At 43.2% G+C, this 17,420-nt stretch overlaps 1 protein-coding gene across 1 annotated transcript; it reads right to left on the bottom strand.

Annotated features, from left to right (window-relative positions):
• Positions 1–3,481: 3,481 nt before the first annotated feature.
• Positions 3,482–14,527, bottom strand: cep15 (centrosomal protein 15). The gene is made up of 4 exons (XM_031875878.1): positions 14,416–14,527; positions 8,681–8,804; positions 8,000–8,068; positions 3,482–7,887 (listed from the first exon to the last, which is right to left on the bottom strand). The coding sequence occupies exons 1-4, from the start codon at positions 14,466–14,468 to the stop codon at positions 7,702–7,704; spliced, it is 432 nt and encodes a 143-aa protein (XP_031731738.1). The 5' UTR covers positions 14,469–14,527; the 3' UTR covers positions 3,482–7,701.
• Positions 14,528–17,420: the final 2,893 nt, after the last annotated feature.

Below are 17,420 nucleotides of genomic sequence, written 5' to 3'. Positions count from 1 at the left end.
ATATATATATATATATACATATATGTATATATATACATATATATATACATATACTGTATATATATATATGTATATATATATATACTATTGTACTCCATTCTCCCATCCTTGTGATGAGAAGAGCTTATTCTCAGTGTTAACACACAATTATGAGTCATTGTATGCATGAAAACATATGGCCATCAGATGTAGTAGGAATGCAGACTTGGCTGGCACGGCCTGCAGTGTAAACATGGTGTTAAACACACTGAGTCCCACAGATTAATGTACGTGTATTAGATGTGCAATCATATTGGGTTACACTATTGGGTGAACAGAGTCAGTAAAGTTTGGGTCTGCTATTGGACACCACAACAAAATCAAACAGTAATATTTAGTACTATGTATTAGTGAAAAACAAACAAAAAAGTATGAAATGATGCCGACAAGACAAATTAACACACACACACACACACACACACACACACGCACACACACACACACACACACACACACACATCACAGTCTATTCAAATATGCATCTCTTTGTCCAGCTAATTACAAGCAAATTAATTTGATCATCTGCCGCTGCAAAGCAGGGAGCCATTTTCCCCATCACGCTCCGGCTGAACTCACATCTCCTCTAGTGGCATTAGAGCCGTGTGTCTTTGTCAGGGAGGATCAGTTGATCTGGGGATGTCCGGTGCCACGGCTAATCCTTCTGACCTGACCCGGCCCTGCTGGGAAACGGCCTCTCCTCCTTCACTTCAGGCCACCGTGTGAGTGATGAAGCACTCTGCTCGCTCACATTAAACACACTAGACATTAAAACAAATGAAATAACAGCAACAGCATGTTTTCATGCTTAAATAGTGCTGATAATACTAAGACTGTAGAGATGAAAGCAGCGGTTCTGAGGTTTAATAGAAGTGTAGATGAGCTGCTGTAGATAGATTCAGCATCTTTTACCTCACTGATTCTTTATTTGACTTACAGGGATCATCCCTTAATAAATGGACTATATGATTGGCAGTTTGTTACAAAGCTTTTGAAGTTGTTTTGTCAGGGATTTAACATTTGGACAGATCATCCAGGATCACTGATGTTAGGTTTAGTTGAGCCAGGCTAAGCCAACAAGAGGCTGACTGAGATGAACTCGCTTAGTGATGAATGAGTTGTGGAAACATTCACTTGCAGGGCAACACATCACAATGCTTTTTGTCATTTCATCTTAAAAACATCATGAATTATGACCAATACCCAGAGAACAAAGGGATGTCTTCAAACTGCCTGTTCATTTTGATCTGCAAAACACGAAGCTATTCAATTTACAGTTATGTAAAGAAGCTATAGAAGCTGTCCCCACCTTTGAGAATCTGGAGCTCATGTTTGTTTGTATACATTTAAATGAACTTTAGATCCATGGACTCAGCTCAGCTGCACCGTCCATAACAAACTGCCCAAGATCTTAGATTTGCACCAAATGCTGCAATTTTTAAATCCAGATTGAACACATTTCTCTTTTCATGTGCCAATTACTTTCTTACATATTGCTTAACTTTTAATGATATTATTCTGTTTAGTTACTTTTTTTTGGCTGGTCATATGAATATTAAACATTATACGTTGGTTATAAATTATCTTGTGCTTTTATTTTTTTTGAGTTGTAAAATGCGTATTTATTTCTGCACAAGGTGTTTGTTCAAATGCTTTGAGTAGAGAAGAGGTGCAGTTTAGATTGTTAGCTGTTTTATGTGCTATCTTTGAATCATATCCAATACATGGATGTTCCTTTTTGTTCTAATACAAATGTATCTGTCAAGCTGACAGCGTTACGATGCAGCCCACACTAACGAAAAAGTGAAGCCACAGATGCATACAGAAGGGCTGCAATGTGTGTTTGTGATATATCCAGGATGTTAAACCGGTTAAAAAGAAAAAGACAGAAGCTAAAGCTACAGATCAGTGTAAAAGTGAAGCACCACATCACCTGGAGATCCAGACAGAAGACAATGACATGAAGGAACAGCAGTGTTCCTGTAAAACTGAGTAGCTCTTTATTCAATCATTAAAAAGCTAAAGCAGCATGTGTATACATTCAGTATGCCTTCAGTAGCTAGCTTAGCATAGCGGTGCTAATGCTAGTTAATGATGTGCTAACGTACTCTGCTAACGTTAGCTCCACAGGTTGTTAGGTAAACGTAACATTTACAAACATATCTCTCCTTCAACCTCTCTGGGTAACGAGTATCACTGTTACTCAACGTTTAACCAAGACACGCTTCAAATCCACTAAAGCAGCCTGAACACGAGGAACATCTGAAACCACTGATGAGAGTCTGTGGAGCAGGGTCCGGGGAGCAGGGTCCGAGGAGCAGGGTCCGAGGAGCAGGGTCCGTGGAGCAGGGTCCGTTGTAGGACCCTGGTCAGAGCTGAGAGCCTCCCACCGCCAACACTCCCGGACATTGAGGCTTGTAGTTCGGTTCCACTGTCACATCATGGAGTGTTTGAGGGCTCTCTCACAGACATCTTCAGCCCTTTATCCACACTTTCCGTAGATCGGCATTGCTGCAGTCTTTGCCTAAGAGAATTACCCACAATTCATAGAGTTATGATGTTAAACACCAGGGGGAAGCCTCGAGGCGTTAAAGAAAGGAAACAATGATGACGGCACATGGTTAAGACTGGCACATTCAATGTAAACAGAAACATTAAGGATTTAAGAATTAAACACATGGAATTTATTTCAACAACTACTTATTTTCATTTTGCTTATTGAATCTGTTTTAACAGAAATGTGTAAATAGATTAATTAACAATTACCTCTCATCTTGTAAGGCAAGAGCCTAGAAGACGTTCAAATCAGACACTGAACAAAACCCACAATTGTAATAATAAGTTTCGGTGTTATCAAGGTAACGTAAGTTGCCGTAAAGTGCTGTCCCATTCATATTTATCAGGCGACAACCTCCACTTCTGAAAAGTGAAGCCAATGTGATAGTACCTCCACAGACCCAGTATCTCGTCTAGAACAGAGAGACAACATACACCTTAATGTTACGTCACAAACCTCTTAGTCACCAAACTGACTCCATTATGAAGGTTCAACCCTTTGTCATTCCCAACTTGTCATATAGACACCTAGTCAGAATCAGGACCCCCGGGTCTGAAGTCAAAGCTTCATGTGTTAAAGCTGCATTCTCTCTAGTGTCCACCAGGGGGCGACTCCTCTGGTTGTATAGAAGTCTATGAGAAAATGACTCTACTTCTCTCTTGATTTATTACCTCAGTAAACATTGTAAACATGAGTTTATGGTCTCAATCTCTAGTTTCAAGTCTTCTTCAATACAGCATGATGTTCATTTAGTACATTATGGTCCATTTAGAGTCAAACAGACCATAAAGCAGGGGATGCTTTAGGTGGTTTGAGAGCTTTCTGTGTTTTCATCTCATAACTTTAAACCTTTCACAGTGTGTTTTCAGTTCATGAAAGGTAATAGTACTTAGCTCCACCCTCTGATGTCTCTCTGGTTACAAAAACCAAGATGGGGGCGACCAAAACACCAAACCAAAGGCTTCAAAACTATAGTCGAGGTGACTACGTCTACTTCTTACATACAGTCAAATGGCATATTTATGCCATTTGAGGCCCTTGCGGCCTCTCACACTCAACCATTTACCAAGTGACGTGAGTTAAATCCCAGAGGGCTTAGGGTTTACGGCCTGAGGGGACGTTGGGATTGGGACCATGTCTCTGTAAAAGCACACTACTTCCTGAATCTACCCTGATGTGTGTGATGTAGTAAACCAGGTGTGATAAGATGTCCCTCTCTGCCGTAAAAGCTACCGATGTTTTTAACGTGGCACTGCAGCAGTCAAAACCCAATCAGATGAGTGATTACCCGTGTGCTTTTTCTCAAGTAAGAAACACACTGAAGTGTTTGCTTTGACTCGTATGTGTGATAGTAAACTGATTAGAGCGTGATAAAGGCCTTCATTAAGAATCAAACACAAGGCGCCGGTGCCATGTGGGAATCCATGCCAAGGCACAATCGATATCAACAAAAGGCGCAAGAACACAAACACAAAATTTGTACGTGTCCTTTCAGCAGCCCACTTAATCCGCCAGTCGATATGAATAGCACCGCACACTCTGACTCGATACAGCGAGTGAAGTGGAATTCAGCAAGCGCAACCCCCCCCCCCACCGCGATTCTCTAAGAGACAAAATGCAGCTCTAGTATATTCAAGTCCAGCCGGGAAAGGATTCTCACATTAGCTCCAGAAAGCTGGTTCTGTTTGAGTGCAGGTCATTTCAAAAATAAAAAATGAAAAAAGCTTTTTGTGTCGGAAGGGGCTGCAGGAGAGCCGAGAGGTTTGTGATTACAGTGTTAAAGAGGAAATGTTACACTTGTGTGGTGCAGTCCACGGGGAGCCGAGCCAGGCTACCTTAAGGCCAGTGTTGCTTCCTCTTAGTGTACAACATGAAGCCTTCTACTTAATGTAAGGCAACATGACAACCATGGAGGCCTCTGTGACGGAGGAGACAAAGAGCTGGCAGCCCGGGCTCCTAAGTAGAGGTGACATCCCATGATCAAAGGACAGACTCTGGACTTACAGGCTCACTCAGGGTCAGAGGGAAGCCTCAAACAGCGCCACCAGGCACAGCGCTCAGCGGCCGCTCCGATCTCTGAAGTCCCAGTGAGAGAAAATGATACTCTTCAACAATAAACTTCAACAGTCATTTGCAATTTAAATGGCATCGGCAGTTGATACAAATCTGTGATCTCTCCGTGCTCGAGATCCAAACAAATGCAACAGACCCAAAGTGTGAAATAATGGGCTGCAAAAAACGCAGCACGCCAAAATATTTTCCCTCCTCCATTCTCTCCCTCCCCTTCACTTGCCCCTGCTACACCCGCAGCATATCACTGAATGAAATGCAGCGTGCAATTACCCATTATCCAATCAACTGGAGTCCACACTTAACCATTTGCGCGGCTCTGGGCTCAGCCAATTATCTGTCAGGGCTCTCAGTGGGCTCTCAATAGCCAAACCATGTTGCATAATCGCATGGCTCCGGATCCATGGCACCAGGGACAGAGGGCTGGAGGAGAGCCGGGCAGCCGTCTGAGGGGGTCAACGTTGTTGGCTGGCAGGATGAAATGAGGTCTGGTCACTGACAACAGGGGCGACTGGGATCCAGCAGCCCCGGGGGCCTCGGCCATTAGAATACATCATGCAGGGCTAGTCATTTGGAAGGGCTCCAGATCGTGCTCTTCAAAACCCTTTTAGATAATTCACTACATGGCGTCTTCATCACCCCTCTCGCCCCCTCACCCTCCCACCATCCGATCCTGTCACCCGTGATCGGACACACAGCTTTAATACCTCCCCCACCCCTCTAGCTTCCTTGAATCCTGGCCTTGACCTCACAGCACTGTCCTGCCCCTTCACTAAACCAGCACCCCAACACCCAGACTAGTCTCTGGCTAGTTGGCCCCCGAGGGCCTGCAGCACTGGGGCCCCAGCTGAGGAGCCAAGGCAGCTGCCAACCACGGGCCACTTCAACCCCGGCTGTCCGGATGATTGCGTTTGTCAAGCCGCCACTCCGCGTCAGCCCAGCGCAGGTCTGATCACCGACAATTAGGGGGTAAAGAGAGAGGGGGGGGTCCACCCAGTGAACCAGCAGGTGCCCCGTTTCTTTTGCATATGGTCAGATGTTCCTCTCATTACCCCTCTGTCGGTTCTGTACATCCACACACTACTTCACTCACATGTACAGTGTGCAATGTGTTGGTGTTGCCCCTGTGACATCATGGAGGCAGTCATAATGCATGTTGGCTCATTTTACAACCAACAGAGCTCAAACTGCTGCAGATGTACCGGTGCCTATAGGTATACCAGCAACGTAATATATATTCAAGAACTCATGAAAATCTACAATTTCTACAAAATAAACCAAACTTATTTAATGCATCAATGTTTGATTCCATCAGTACAGCAGTGTCTTCATTTAAAACAAAGAGTCTCAGTGGAATCCTACTGTGATCACGTGATCATATTGTCAGATATAAACAAATCACGCATTCAAAGCAGAAAACTGATTCCACTGCTGTAAACATCAGATAGATCAGTTTGTCATTTGAGTTGTGTTTTCCCACATGGTGGTGTACAACTATATGATAAACGATTATCATTCATCTTGTAATGCAGAGTCCAAAGCTTTCTCTCTTCTCTTCGAGTGTAGACACTGGCTCCCTCTAGTGGTCGTGAAACCACACTGCGAACAACAGACAGCAGAGATCACTCAGCATCAGCGTCACAAAGTCAACATCCTGCTTTCAATACACATACCATGTTATACTGTCAACAACGTCAGTACAGTCATGAACTTCATTTTAAAATATATTTTACTTAAAAAACAGTGAAGAAAATTAAAAACTAAGATGAAATAAATGAACGCAAAGAAGTGTCTGATGATGATTTTAGAATAAAGCAACAACAGCATGTTCTCTTTCCAGACTTTAGTGGAGATCTAAAGTGATCATCGCTCCTCTTCATGCATCGATTTGTAGATCAGTTGCTATGGCAACGACGGCGCATGTACATGAATTTCGATACATTTTTGTCTTCGTTTTTTTTTTAAAGTGTTCATCACTAATGACATATCAAGGGCCAAAACGCAAAACCTCCTATCTGCAGAATTTTCTGATTGCCGGATTTCACTTTGGATGATGAGAACACGGAAGGCTGTTCATATTCAGTCTGTCTTCAAATAATCCCGCCCTTTGTTGAAACTTAATTCAGAGCATCTTTTTGTAGAACCTCCTCCAACTTGCACCAAGTGCAAAATATCCAATCTGCAAAATTATCCAGGAATTTTTCAGATTTTTCAGGTTTTGCTCTTCGGCCATCGATATGTCAGAATACGTTCAACTTCTGCGTGGGGGTTGGATTCAGTGCAGAGGTCCACGGCCCCCCAAACGGCCCCAGGGAGGAGAGCCCAGATGGATGACAGCAGCTGGAGGTTGCCGACTGTTGAGCCCACATCTTCACAGAGACCTGGATCCGTCGTGGTTCAGGATCAAACTGCACTTGAGGGGCGGACATCAGGACAGAGAGCAGGACTCTGGTGGACTCTGTGTTCACATCATGATACTTGGTGCTCAAACACAGTCACAGTTGATGGACAGTGTTGTCCTCATCTTTAATATGAAGATGTCGGCCATGTTATCTGAGCAGAGAATTGTTTCTGTTGCTGCTCTTTTCATTCATTAAGGCACAAATTCAAACTAATGCACTACAGGAATGTACGACTGTTTTACTTGAGTTTGTCGTGTGTTTGTTGGGTTACAAATGAAGTAGTTGTGCATCCCTGTGTTGCATAATGACAACAAATGATCCCTGAATGCTTGAATGAATATTAAATAGAAGTGTCTGTAGTGGACTAGTGCATGTCCCTCTGACAGCGGTCTCATTCAGGGGACACACTGCTGGCAGAGACATCAGCCTGCAGTAGAGTTCAAACACACTCGTTCTCCCTTCTCTTGCTCACTCTCCCTCTCTCTCTCCTTTCTAAATGTTTGTATCACTGAATCCATTGCACAGAGAAAAGCATTGTTCACCAAAGCCTCCAACCCTGATGGTAGGATGCTGATAAAGGAGGGTCTGAATGGGGTTTGAGAATCTCTCTCTCTGGCTGCAGGGACTCGTTCAGCATCAGCGCTCTGATGGAGCGGTCCTGGGTTTTGGGCGAGGAGGCAGGCCCTGGCCTCTGGCTGTGCTGGCTTTCTGTCTGGGTCTTCTGGGTGGCTGTGCTGGACCATGAGTAGGGTGTGGGCCTTTACCCAGGAGAAAGTGCTCCCAGGCTGGGAGAGATTCTTCCACAGACGCCCAGTATCTCGTCTAGAACAGAGAGACAACTGCAAATTAGCAGCAAATCTGACCTGAAATGTGAACTTGTGGTGCAAGACACTGTCAGAAAGTTGCCAGCATTTGATAAACAGAAGCGTGGTACCTCCAGAGCCAGGAGCTGTGGGCGGGGCCGCCATCCTCCTCTGAGACGCTCTTCTATCTTCTGTAAATCCTGCAGGAACAGTTCATATGAACTCTTTCATCTTCATGCACATCTTAGCCCTACAATGCATATATACTCAATATGCATTTAAATGTTTCTAAATCCCTGGGTTATAGATAATGAATGCATTGAATAAACCAGCCAGCATTTTCAGAGAGCAAAAGATTCTTCTTCTTTTGGCAACGTCGACACAAACTCACAACAGTTCAAACACTGAAACACCAACACAAGGAGGGTGAAGGTGTACAATGGCTGCCACTAACGGCTATTTCATCTTCAATTAATCCAAATTGTTCTTTTTTGATTGATTGGCTGTTTACTCAATACAAATGTCAAAAAAGTGAAAATTCCCCTGAGCCAACGATGAGAGGTACTGCCCCGTTTAAAGCACTTCACTTGATTAAAGGCTTAAACTATTTTCAGTTGACTCACTAATTAATCAATCAGTGTTGTTTTTTAACTTTTTCAAAAACGCAGTCAAGGTGTCAATCAAGCACAGTCTGTACACGGCCACACAGGAGAGCTTCAACCAATCACAGTGAAAGCAGTGTGTGAGTAGACCACACCAACACACCCAGCAACAGTATGGCTCATAGCAGGATGCAGGATCAGCCTGACTACCTGCAGCAGTGAGCTGTTCCTGTGGAGCGCCGCCTCAGACTCCTTCACCTGCTGCCTCCTCTGGATCTTCAGCTGCTCTCTGAGACTCTCCATCTGCTCCAGCAGCTCTGCTCTCCGTCCTAAACTGATGGCGCACACGCACACGCACACACACACACACACACACACACACACGCAAAGCAGCTGTGTCACAAGGATACAGGACTGGTGGTTCTATTACTAGACCAGGGGTTCTTAAAACGTCTAGGCGGGATTCTGACTTAGAGGCATTCAGTCATAATCCCACAGATGATAGCTTCGCACCATTGGCTCCTCAGCCAAGCACATACACCAAATGTCTGAACCTGCGGTTCCTCTCATACTGAGCAGGATTAACCTTTTTGACCTCGGGGCCCAACTTTTCAAGTACAAAGTGTCCCGGGGCCCATTCAAATATTAACACTATTAGTTTAACTAATTGATCTCACTCTTGGTTTGATTTGTATTCAATAACTATATTGTTACCTGTTCAACTCCACCCCTATTTTGGAGCAAAACCGCCTAAAATGACATACCCAAATTAAAATGGCTGTAGCTTCTGAACCACTCTGACTATATGCATGAAAAGTGTCAGAAAACCTGTAGGTCACACAGAAACAGAGCAGTGGGCCTTTGGAGTCAGTACAAATTGAAGATTTTTGTCCGCATAAAATAAAAAAGTATCTTTCAGTATAAATAACTGCCTGTGGCTGTATCTGTACAGGTAAAGGACAGTATAGGGCTGTAACTACACTATCAGTGAACAAATTTGAAGAAGATTGGACAAAGTATGACCATTCTACAGTGTTTCTTCCATGAAGAGATCCAGACGGAGCTCTAAAAGGATATTTGGAGACCCAAATGGACACATGGTAACCAAATGATATTCTGACACACTAAAGGTGTTTCTCCCTTTATATTTTGATATTATAGTATTTTCCTTTTATTTTTAGCCTTTGCAAATTGCAAAAACTATGTATATATGGTCGAAGACGTGGTGTGTGAGTAGCGGACTTGCTGTGCGTAATGGCTGCGACCGAGCGCACGGTCGAGTATGTGGGTAGCTCATTTACGCAAAGGTTATACGTTGGTTTACGGCTTACGTAAGAAACAGTCAAGGTTTGCACTATAAGTACTAGCGTTTTCTGAAGCCACTACCTCCATGGTAACATCCGCTAGCACATTGTCGGGTCTGTAATGTGTCTTTTTCCGTCGAAATGCTGCAAGATCCGACTTGCAGCGGTTATGGTGACTTTGGACAGTGTGTGTGTTTTTTGTGAAAAATCCATAAGAAATGAAAGAAAATCGATGATTTATTTGCAAAGATGAGGGTTTTGGGCATGCTGGGACACCAAACACGGCCATGTTTTGTGACGTAGTTTGCGCAAGCAAGTTGTAGGAACGGAAGGGGAGGGGATCGAGGACGCTGGCGTCCTCGTGGAGTTGAACAGGCACAACCCTTGTCAAATAAATGAGATGATACAATGTGATGATCACAAAGACATTTATTTATCATGTGTATGTAAACCTGCATACACAACAAGAAGCCCAACAGGCTTTCCCACGAGCGTTGGATGTTTCGTGGCCAGGTGTCGCTTTATTTTTGAAGGCTTCAGTGCTTCGTTTGATAGCATTAGCCCACATTCCACACCTGAGCCCTCGGCTCTGCCTCGCTGCCTCCGTTCACAAAGCCGTACTTAAGAAAGTCAGGATTGTACTTGCGCACACATTTAGACTTTTGGGGGGGGGGGGGGGGTATGGCACCACTGTCGTCTTCATTTTTTCTTTTTAAAAACTTATCCATAACTTTCGCTACAGGCTAGCGGCTAGCTGAGTGTCGTCTTCTGCTTATTGTTGGAATGCTGTTAAGCATTCCAACTATTGTTATCCTATTCTTTATTCCACCTTTTATTATATTTCTTCCGTCCCCTCTTTTTTGAAACTCTTCTGCTTCTTCATTTTTGAACATGAACTCCAACAAAGTGCTCCATTAGACTCCATGTTAAATCTGACCACTCATTTCTCAAAGAAAGCAGACGGTACCAGTTTTGTCTATTGCTCTGGAGCTCACATTTTTAATACCACAAACATAAAAAACACATCTCCGCGTTCGGCAGAGTCTTATCTTTCTCACGGTATCCATATTTTGGCACTCAGGCTCCTGCTTTTTGTTAAAAGGGGCTTTGTTCAAAATCACTGTTTACTGTAATGTTTCTTAATCAGTCTGCCTCTAACACCAGGTGCGTCATCACCATGGCAACCAGTTACACACACGCACGCAGGCTCTCTCTCTCTGTCTCTCTCTCATACAGTCATTCAGGTCTTAGAGATTTTAAGAGGACTTTCCACCCCCCCCACCCCATTTCAAAATAAAAGCCCCAGAGAGTGAACTCTACCTGAAATGCTTGTGATGAACACTGTCATTTAATAACCTCTGTTTATGTGTGTCAAACATTATGATTATGTCTCTTCTCCCCCACCCAGTCCCACCCTTTCAAAATAAAAGCCCCACAGAGTGAAATCTAACTGGAATGCTTTCGATGAAGACTGTCATTTAATAACCTCTGTTTCATACATTCTGATTCTGTCTCCTCTCCTTTCTCCCCCATCCCGGCCCCACTCTTTCAAAAATAAAACCTTATGGATTAACTATATTTAAACGTTAAGCTCAAAATTAGGCTTTTTTGTTGAAAAACGTAATGCTCTGACTAATACTGCGACAACTACTACTGCTGCTGCTAATATACAGTAGTATTACCACTACTACTACTACTACTACTACTACTACTACTATTAATGCTACCATCAATATTATTACTACCACCACTGCTATTACTACCACTACTACTATTACTTATACTACAACTGCTACTACTGCTATTCATGCTACTACAAGTAGTATTACTACTACGGCTATTAGTACAACTGCTTATACAAGTACTACTACTACTGCTACTTCTTCTACTGCCATTACTATTACTACAACTTCTACTACTACTACAAATATCACTACTGCTACTACTAGCACTTATTCTAATGCTACTAATACTTCTACTAATAATACTTCGACTACAACTTCTACTACTACAAATATCACCACTGATGAAATTTTTTAAGCCACAGAAACCATTCGAATATCAAAATGTTCAGCTCTTTCAGTAGAGGGGTGATATGACTTTTCATAGTTGTAATCTTTAAACTTTTTGAATTATTAAGCTTTTTGCAATTTTTTTTAATTGGATATCTATTTTCAGCAATGTTTTTGCAATTAATTTCAGATTTCAGCATTCCAACGCATTTTCAGCAGGAAATGCATTTTCTAGTTGGAGCTTGTTAAACAACTGACTGATGCATTACCGCCACAAGCTATATTGTAACTGAGCGTCTCATGGATAACAGTAATATCTCTGGTGTCTTCAATTGATAACCTATGCGGTCCCGCGGCCCACAGCTGCAAAACTGAAAGTTTTTTGCGGCCCTCTAGGTGGCCCCATGGTTAAGAATCACTGTACTAGACCATTTCAAATGGTCAAACCAAGGGCGTAGGTTTGCATAGGGTCCATAGCGACTAGTCACGACCAAAGTTTGGGAAAGACACAATTGTCCCCACCAATATTTTGTTAATTTTAATTGCCTCAGACACTCAGATCTCCGTGGTCAACTCAGCAGACACTTACATGTTAGTGACATATATGCTGAAATTCACGGTAAATGCATTCAAACGGCACAGATCGGCAGCGAGCGAAGGACCGTGAAAGTTAGCGGAAAGATTAACGTTAGACAACATCCGGTTTCTTCAGACGAACATCCGCTTTTCAGAATAAGATGCCAACAAAGTATGACTTATATTCACATTAAGTATAAAACATACTACCAGTATCTCGTGAGTTAAAGGGAAAATACACCTAAATTGTGCGTAAAGTGTCTTTATTCTTTGATCCCTGGGTCACCATCATTACCTCTGAGTTACAGCATTATATTGATGAACAGTAGAGCTGCATTCACATGCTCCGACTGTCATGAAGACAGACATTTAGCTGAAACATTTTATTCCTGTTGCACAGCAGTGGAACGTTTCACATAAAGTCACACACTGAGCACAGATAGTGAAGAGATAGAACTGCTAGGGAATACTGCTGTTAAAAAGCACCTTATGTGTTTAAAGTGTTTACAAACCAAATGTCATTGACCTTTTGCTCATATAGCAGTACTTTTAAAATAAAAGTGCGCAATACACTACTTTTGAATTCATTATTGAACTTTGCCATAACAATAAGCTTAATCGCGATTAATCGCATTGAAAATTAAAAATTGTAATCGAAGACCCCCTCAAATGTTCTTCAGCCCCCCCCAAATAATTTGGCATTATTGGCTTTAAAAAAAAAAAAGAAGAAAAAAAATATATATATTTTGGTGATGTCATTAAATTAAACTATTGTTTCTCACATGGACAAGTTATTTATAACTCTAACATGCTACATATGTGCGTGCGTTCTGTTTTGTATGTTTTCTCCCCCTTCAAATTACAATCCAATAGCCTATCATCATACTTAACGATATGAAGTTGACACTGTCAGGTCCATTCTCCAACCATTGTGTGCGGTCTCTTTAAGAATTAGGATTTGGGAGTGACGCGGATATTCTTTATTTGAGAAACGTTCATATTTGTGTTGTCAAATTTCACTATGACCCTGAAATTCTGTCTCTTGTGTTATCATATACTGAATGCAAGCAAAACTACAGAGCAAAATCACACTCTTTGATTGAACCAATCTATGAACTGTCTGAAACAATGGATATCCGCGGCCCCAAATGGGCCCCAAAAAAAACATGCCACTCCCCTTGGGGCTAAGCCCCCCCTTTCTTTGAATCCTAGAAACGCCCCTGATATCAACTAAGACTTTTTTTGATGCGGCGGCGGGGGGGGGGGGGGCTGCCAGTGTCCCTACCAATGCTGAGACCAAACCTACGCCCTTGGGTCAAACCATTACACACCTCAGGAGGTAGAGGTCGTCGCTAATCAGAAGGTTCAATCCCTTGCTCCTGCAGTCTACATGTCAAAGTGTCCTGGTAAGATACGCGTGTGCACCTCTCCTGAGCATGAGGCACCTTGTATGGCAGCCTCTGAGCCTCTGCCACCAGTGTATGGATGTGTGTGTGTGAATGGGTGACTGCTGGCTAGTGTTAAAGACTAAGGAGTGCTGTATACACGCATTGACATGACGCTAACAGTACGGGGCACAGAGAGCCAGGGTAACGCTGCTGTTTCATGGTCGGAGATGTGCTTTTTCTACACTTTGAAACACGTGGAATGGCATATCCCACTGAGAATGTATTGCTTGTTGGCACTGCGGTCAAGTCAGCAGACACTCAGATCTCCGTCCTATGCCGTTTGGTTGCGTTTACCGTAAGTTTCAGCGTATAGGTGCACTACAATTTAAGTGTCTGCAGAGTTGACCACGGAGATCTGAGTGTCTGCTGACTTGACCGCAGTCTTGTTGGCAATGTGGCAACAGTTGACAGCCGAAGGGGAAAGAGCCTCACCGGAACCACTCCATCTCCACAACTATTTAAAGAGTAAATGTGAACGTTACCTAAAGTATTCCAGCTAGCTAAGCTAACTGTCTGGACTGGAGACTCGTGACAGTACTCGACATGGAGGACTCACAGACTCAAACGGGCTCAATGCTGGTCAATATTAAAGATGACGGACTCACATTTCTTCGTGTCTCTCAATTAATTCCGTTTCTTGGGGTAAAGACGCCGACATTACTGGTAGAATTAGGCATTCCTATGATCCCGTAGCCTATCACGCTAACAACACTTTGACAGAATAGGACCGGAATGCAAGCGATGTGTACTTCAAAATAAAAGCGCAAGTTGTTTGGAGGAGGAGTTCGCGTCACCTTTAGAGCTTGTTTATACTGAACTTGTCTGCTGCTGCAGGACAAATGTTGTTTACATCATACTATTATGATATTAGAATATGACTTATGATGTATCACTCTGTATTAACACACCTTCTGTTCATTTCCGGAACACATACTGTATTAATATGAAAGGTCTGTTCGGAAGTTGTTCTTACTTTGGAACGCTGGACACTTTTTGCAGAGCATGGATTGCCGAGGCGTTCGGGAGGTATGGTAACCCAGACACGCGGTACCTGCTGCCCCCTGCTGGTTGTGATTCAGAAAGCAGTTGGTAATGAGAGGCAACCAGAGATCTTCTCATTGAGTCTGTCTTTCCTCTCTGTGCTTGTGTGGACCAGTCCTTTTGCAAAACACCTTTGTTGTGAGGACATGTTTACTTGTGAAGACATTTGGCTGGTCCACACGAGGACAATGATCAGATGAGCTCCATCGGTTTTAATGAATGATCTGCATTTGAACACATTTGAATTTTTTTATTTATTTTTTTCTTAATATATATGTTGTCTAAATGTTTTCTTTATCTATTTTGCACCTTATTATCTGTATTCACTTATATGTTGGACTGGAGAGAAACGTTTTTTCAACTCTCTGTATGTTCGGTACATATTGAAAAAAAAAAAAAAGCAACATAGCCTATTTATAGCCGCATAAAAATCGGACCAATGAGAGAACAGTTTGCTCGCGCGTGGCGTTTGTTTACGAGATAAAAAACACAAAAAAGACAATAAAACTTCCTGCACCGTGCCTTCGAAAAGGTAACGAACATACACCGGAAGATTGGCCAAATTGGCCACATGTGTAGACTCGTCTACTTGCAGAGAGTAAAACTCACTCTTTACGCGACCGACTAATGTAGCCAGGATGTCTTCGGACAAAGCATTGATGCTGCGCAACAGTGTTGTTGGACACCGGGATCATGTTAACTTGTTTGCTTCTCTCTCTCCAATCATACATTCCACCATCTCTTTGGCAGCTGGCAAGCACACGTCTCGGCGATTGTGTGAGGTAGCCCCTTTCCTGCTATTCTGTGACCAGATATGAAGCCCGTAGTGCGTGTTTTGTAGACCCAACACATGAATGAGACTGCAGTTGTTTTGGGCTGTTTTCGTAACTCCTCCAATTTCGATATAAAAAACGTAAGGGGCTTTTGACTTGCACTGGCATGCTTGGTGTTCAGGTGGCGATGTAAATAAGAGGGCTTCAGACAGCTGTTAGCCAGAACCTCTGCACCAGGCAATGCGACTGCATCTCCTAAAAATTACATTCCCCCAAAACTAAAATGCATTCTCAATTACGTTTGACCAAAAACGTATTTTCTTCCTGATTACGTTTGTGTTTGACTTATTACATTGACTTATTACAAATACGTTTCTAATCAACATTTTAACATTTTTTCCCTCTCCACCACCGCCTCTCCTTCTCCCTATTACGCGGTCAGAATACTACCACAACACGCCGCCTGTCTCCGGCAGAAACGCGCTCATCCAGTCTGAGCAACGAGGAACATTACGCGGCTACAATACCGCCACAAAGGCCCGCGTGTAAAATCCGGGAGTAACCGTGACTCTCTTAAGGGTTAGGTTTGGGTGGGGACGTGGCTTCCTAGTGGAAGTTATGGTTTTTTAGGGTTAGGGTTAGATGGATACAAATAAATAAAATATGCCTCCATAACACCCCGCCACTCTCGGCTCATACCTCCCCAGCAACGAGGCACATCACCCGGCCACAATACCTCCAGAATGTCCCCCGGGTGAAATCCGGGACTTGGTTTTATGGTTCCGAGTGGCGGGCGCTCACCCGTTGGCGCCGGACGCGAGGTCTCCAGCCGCCCCCGCCGTGAGGCACCCCATCGTCAGGTCTGTCAGCCCTCGGAACAGGCCGCGGGGCAACAACTCATGGGTGGCGGGGTAGAGGCGAGGCAGTTCACAGAAAAATAATAAAGACTAGAGTATGGCATGTGGTTTATGTTATGTATTCGATTGCCACAGTGAGTCCCAGATGCTTTCCTAATATTTTTGACAACATATTGGAAAGCTCTTGAAAAAATAAAGCAGGTCAACACCACAATCAACTGTAGCCACTTCAATAGAAAAAGGTCTCACAGTATCAGGACACATTGACCTTTCACAAAGCTGAAATTCATCTCAGGACTATTGCATTAGAGTGTATTTCAGGGGTTTGTGAAGTGCATATTTATGCCACAAAATTAGTTTTTTGGCACCTTAGTTGAGCACTTTTGGTAATGGTGAGGACACCTACACAATTCAACTGATGAAAAAGCCTCTTTTGGTTGTTTGTTCTCAAAAAGCCTCACAAACAGTCTGTATTCTTAGCAAGTATTACTTTGGGTATTTCCAATGTATTCCTTGGATGTGATTGTAAGGCTGTATAATTGTTATGTTCAAAGTGTCATGGTTTCATCATTTCATCTGCTTCTAAGGTCATTTCTCCAGTTGCCAGACTTTAATCATCTCTGGTCTTTCTAGACCCTTTTTCTCACCTTCCCACCATTTGTTCTCAGTGTCATTCTCACCCTAGTCCATCAGCTCATCAGTCTCCCGCCCACTGACCTGCTCCCTACAGACGAGCCCCGTCTTTGATTGACCTGTCTGCGTGCATGACCTCTTGCCTTCTTTAGAGACCTCCCTGCCTACCATACCGCTTTTAAATCTTTCATCAATTTAAGATTGTTTTGTTCCTCAGCCTCACTCTTGTGTGTCTGCATTTCAGTCCTTATTCCTGAACCCTCACTCAAAGGCTCTCTTGTGCATTGTAGCCTTTGTTTTGAAAAT

Source organism: Anarrhichthys ocellatus, unplaced genomic scaffold (assembly GCF_004355925.1).
Source record: "Anarrhichthys ocellatus isolate YVR2014 unplaced genomic scaffold, GSC_Weel_1.0 scaffold99, whole genome shotgun sequence".
Lineage (NCBI taxonomy): Eukaryota > Metazoa > Chordata > Actinopteri > Perciformes > Anarhichadidae > Anarrhichthys > Anarrhichthys ocellatus.
This window is presented reverse-complemented; position numbering and strand designations above follow the sequence as displayed.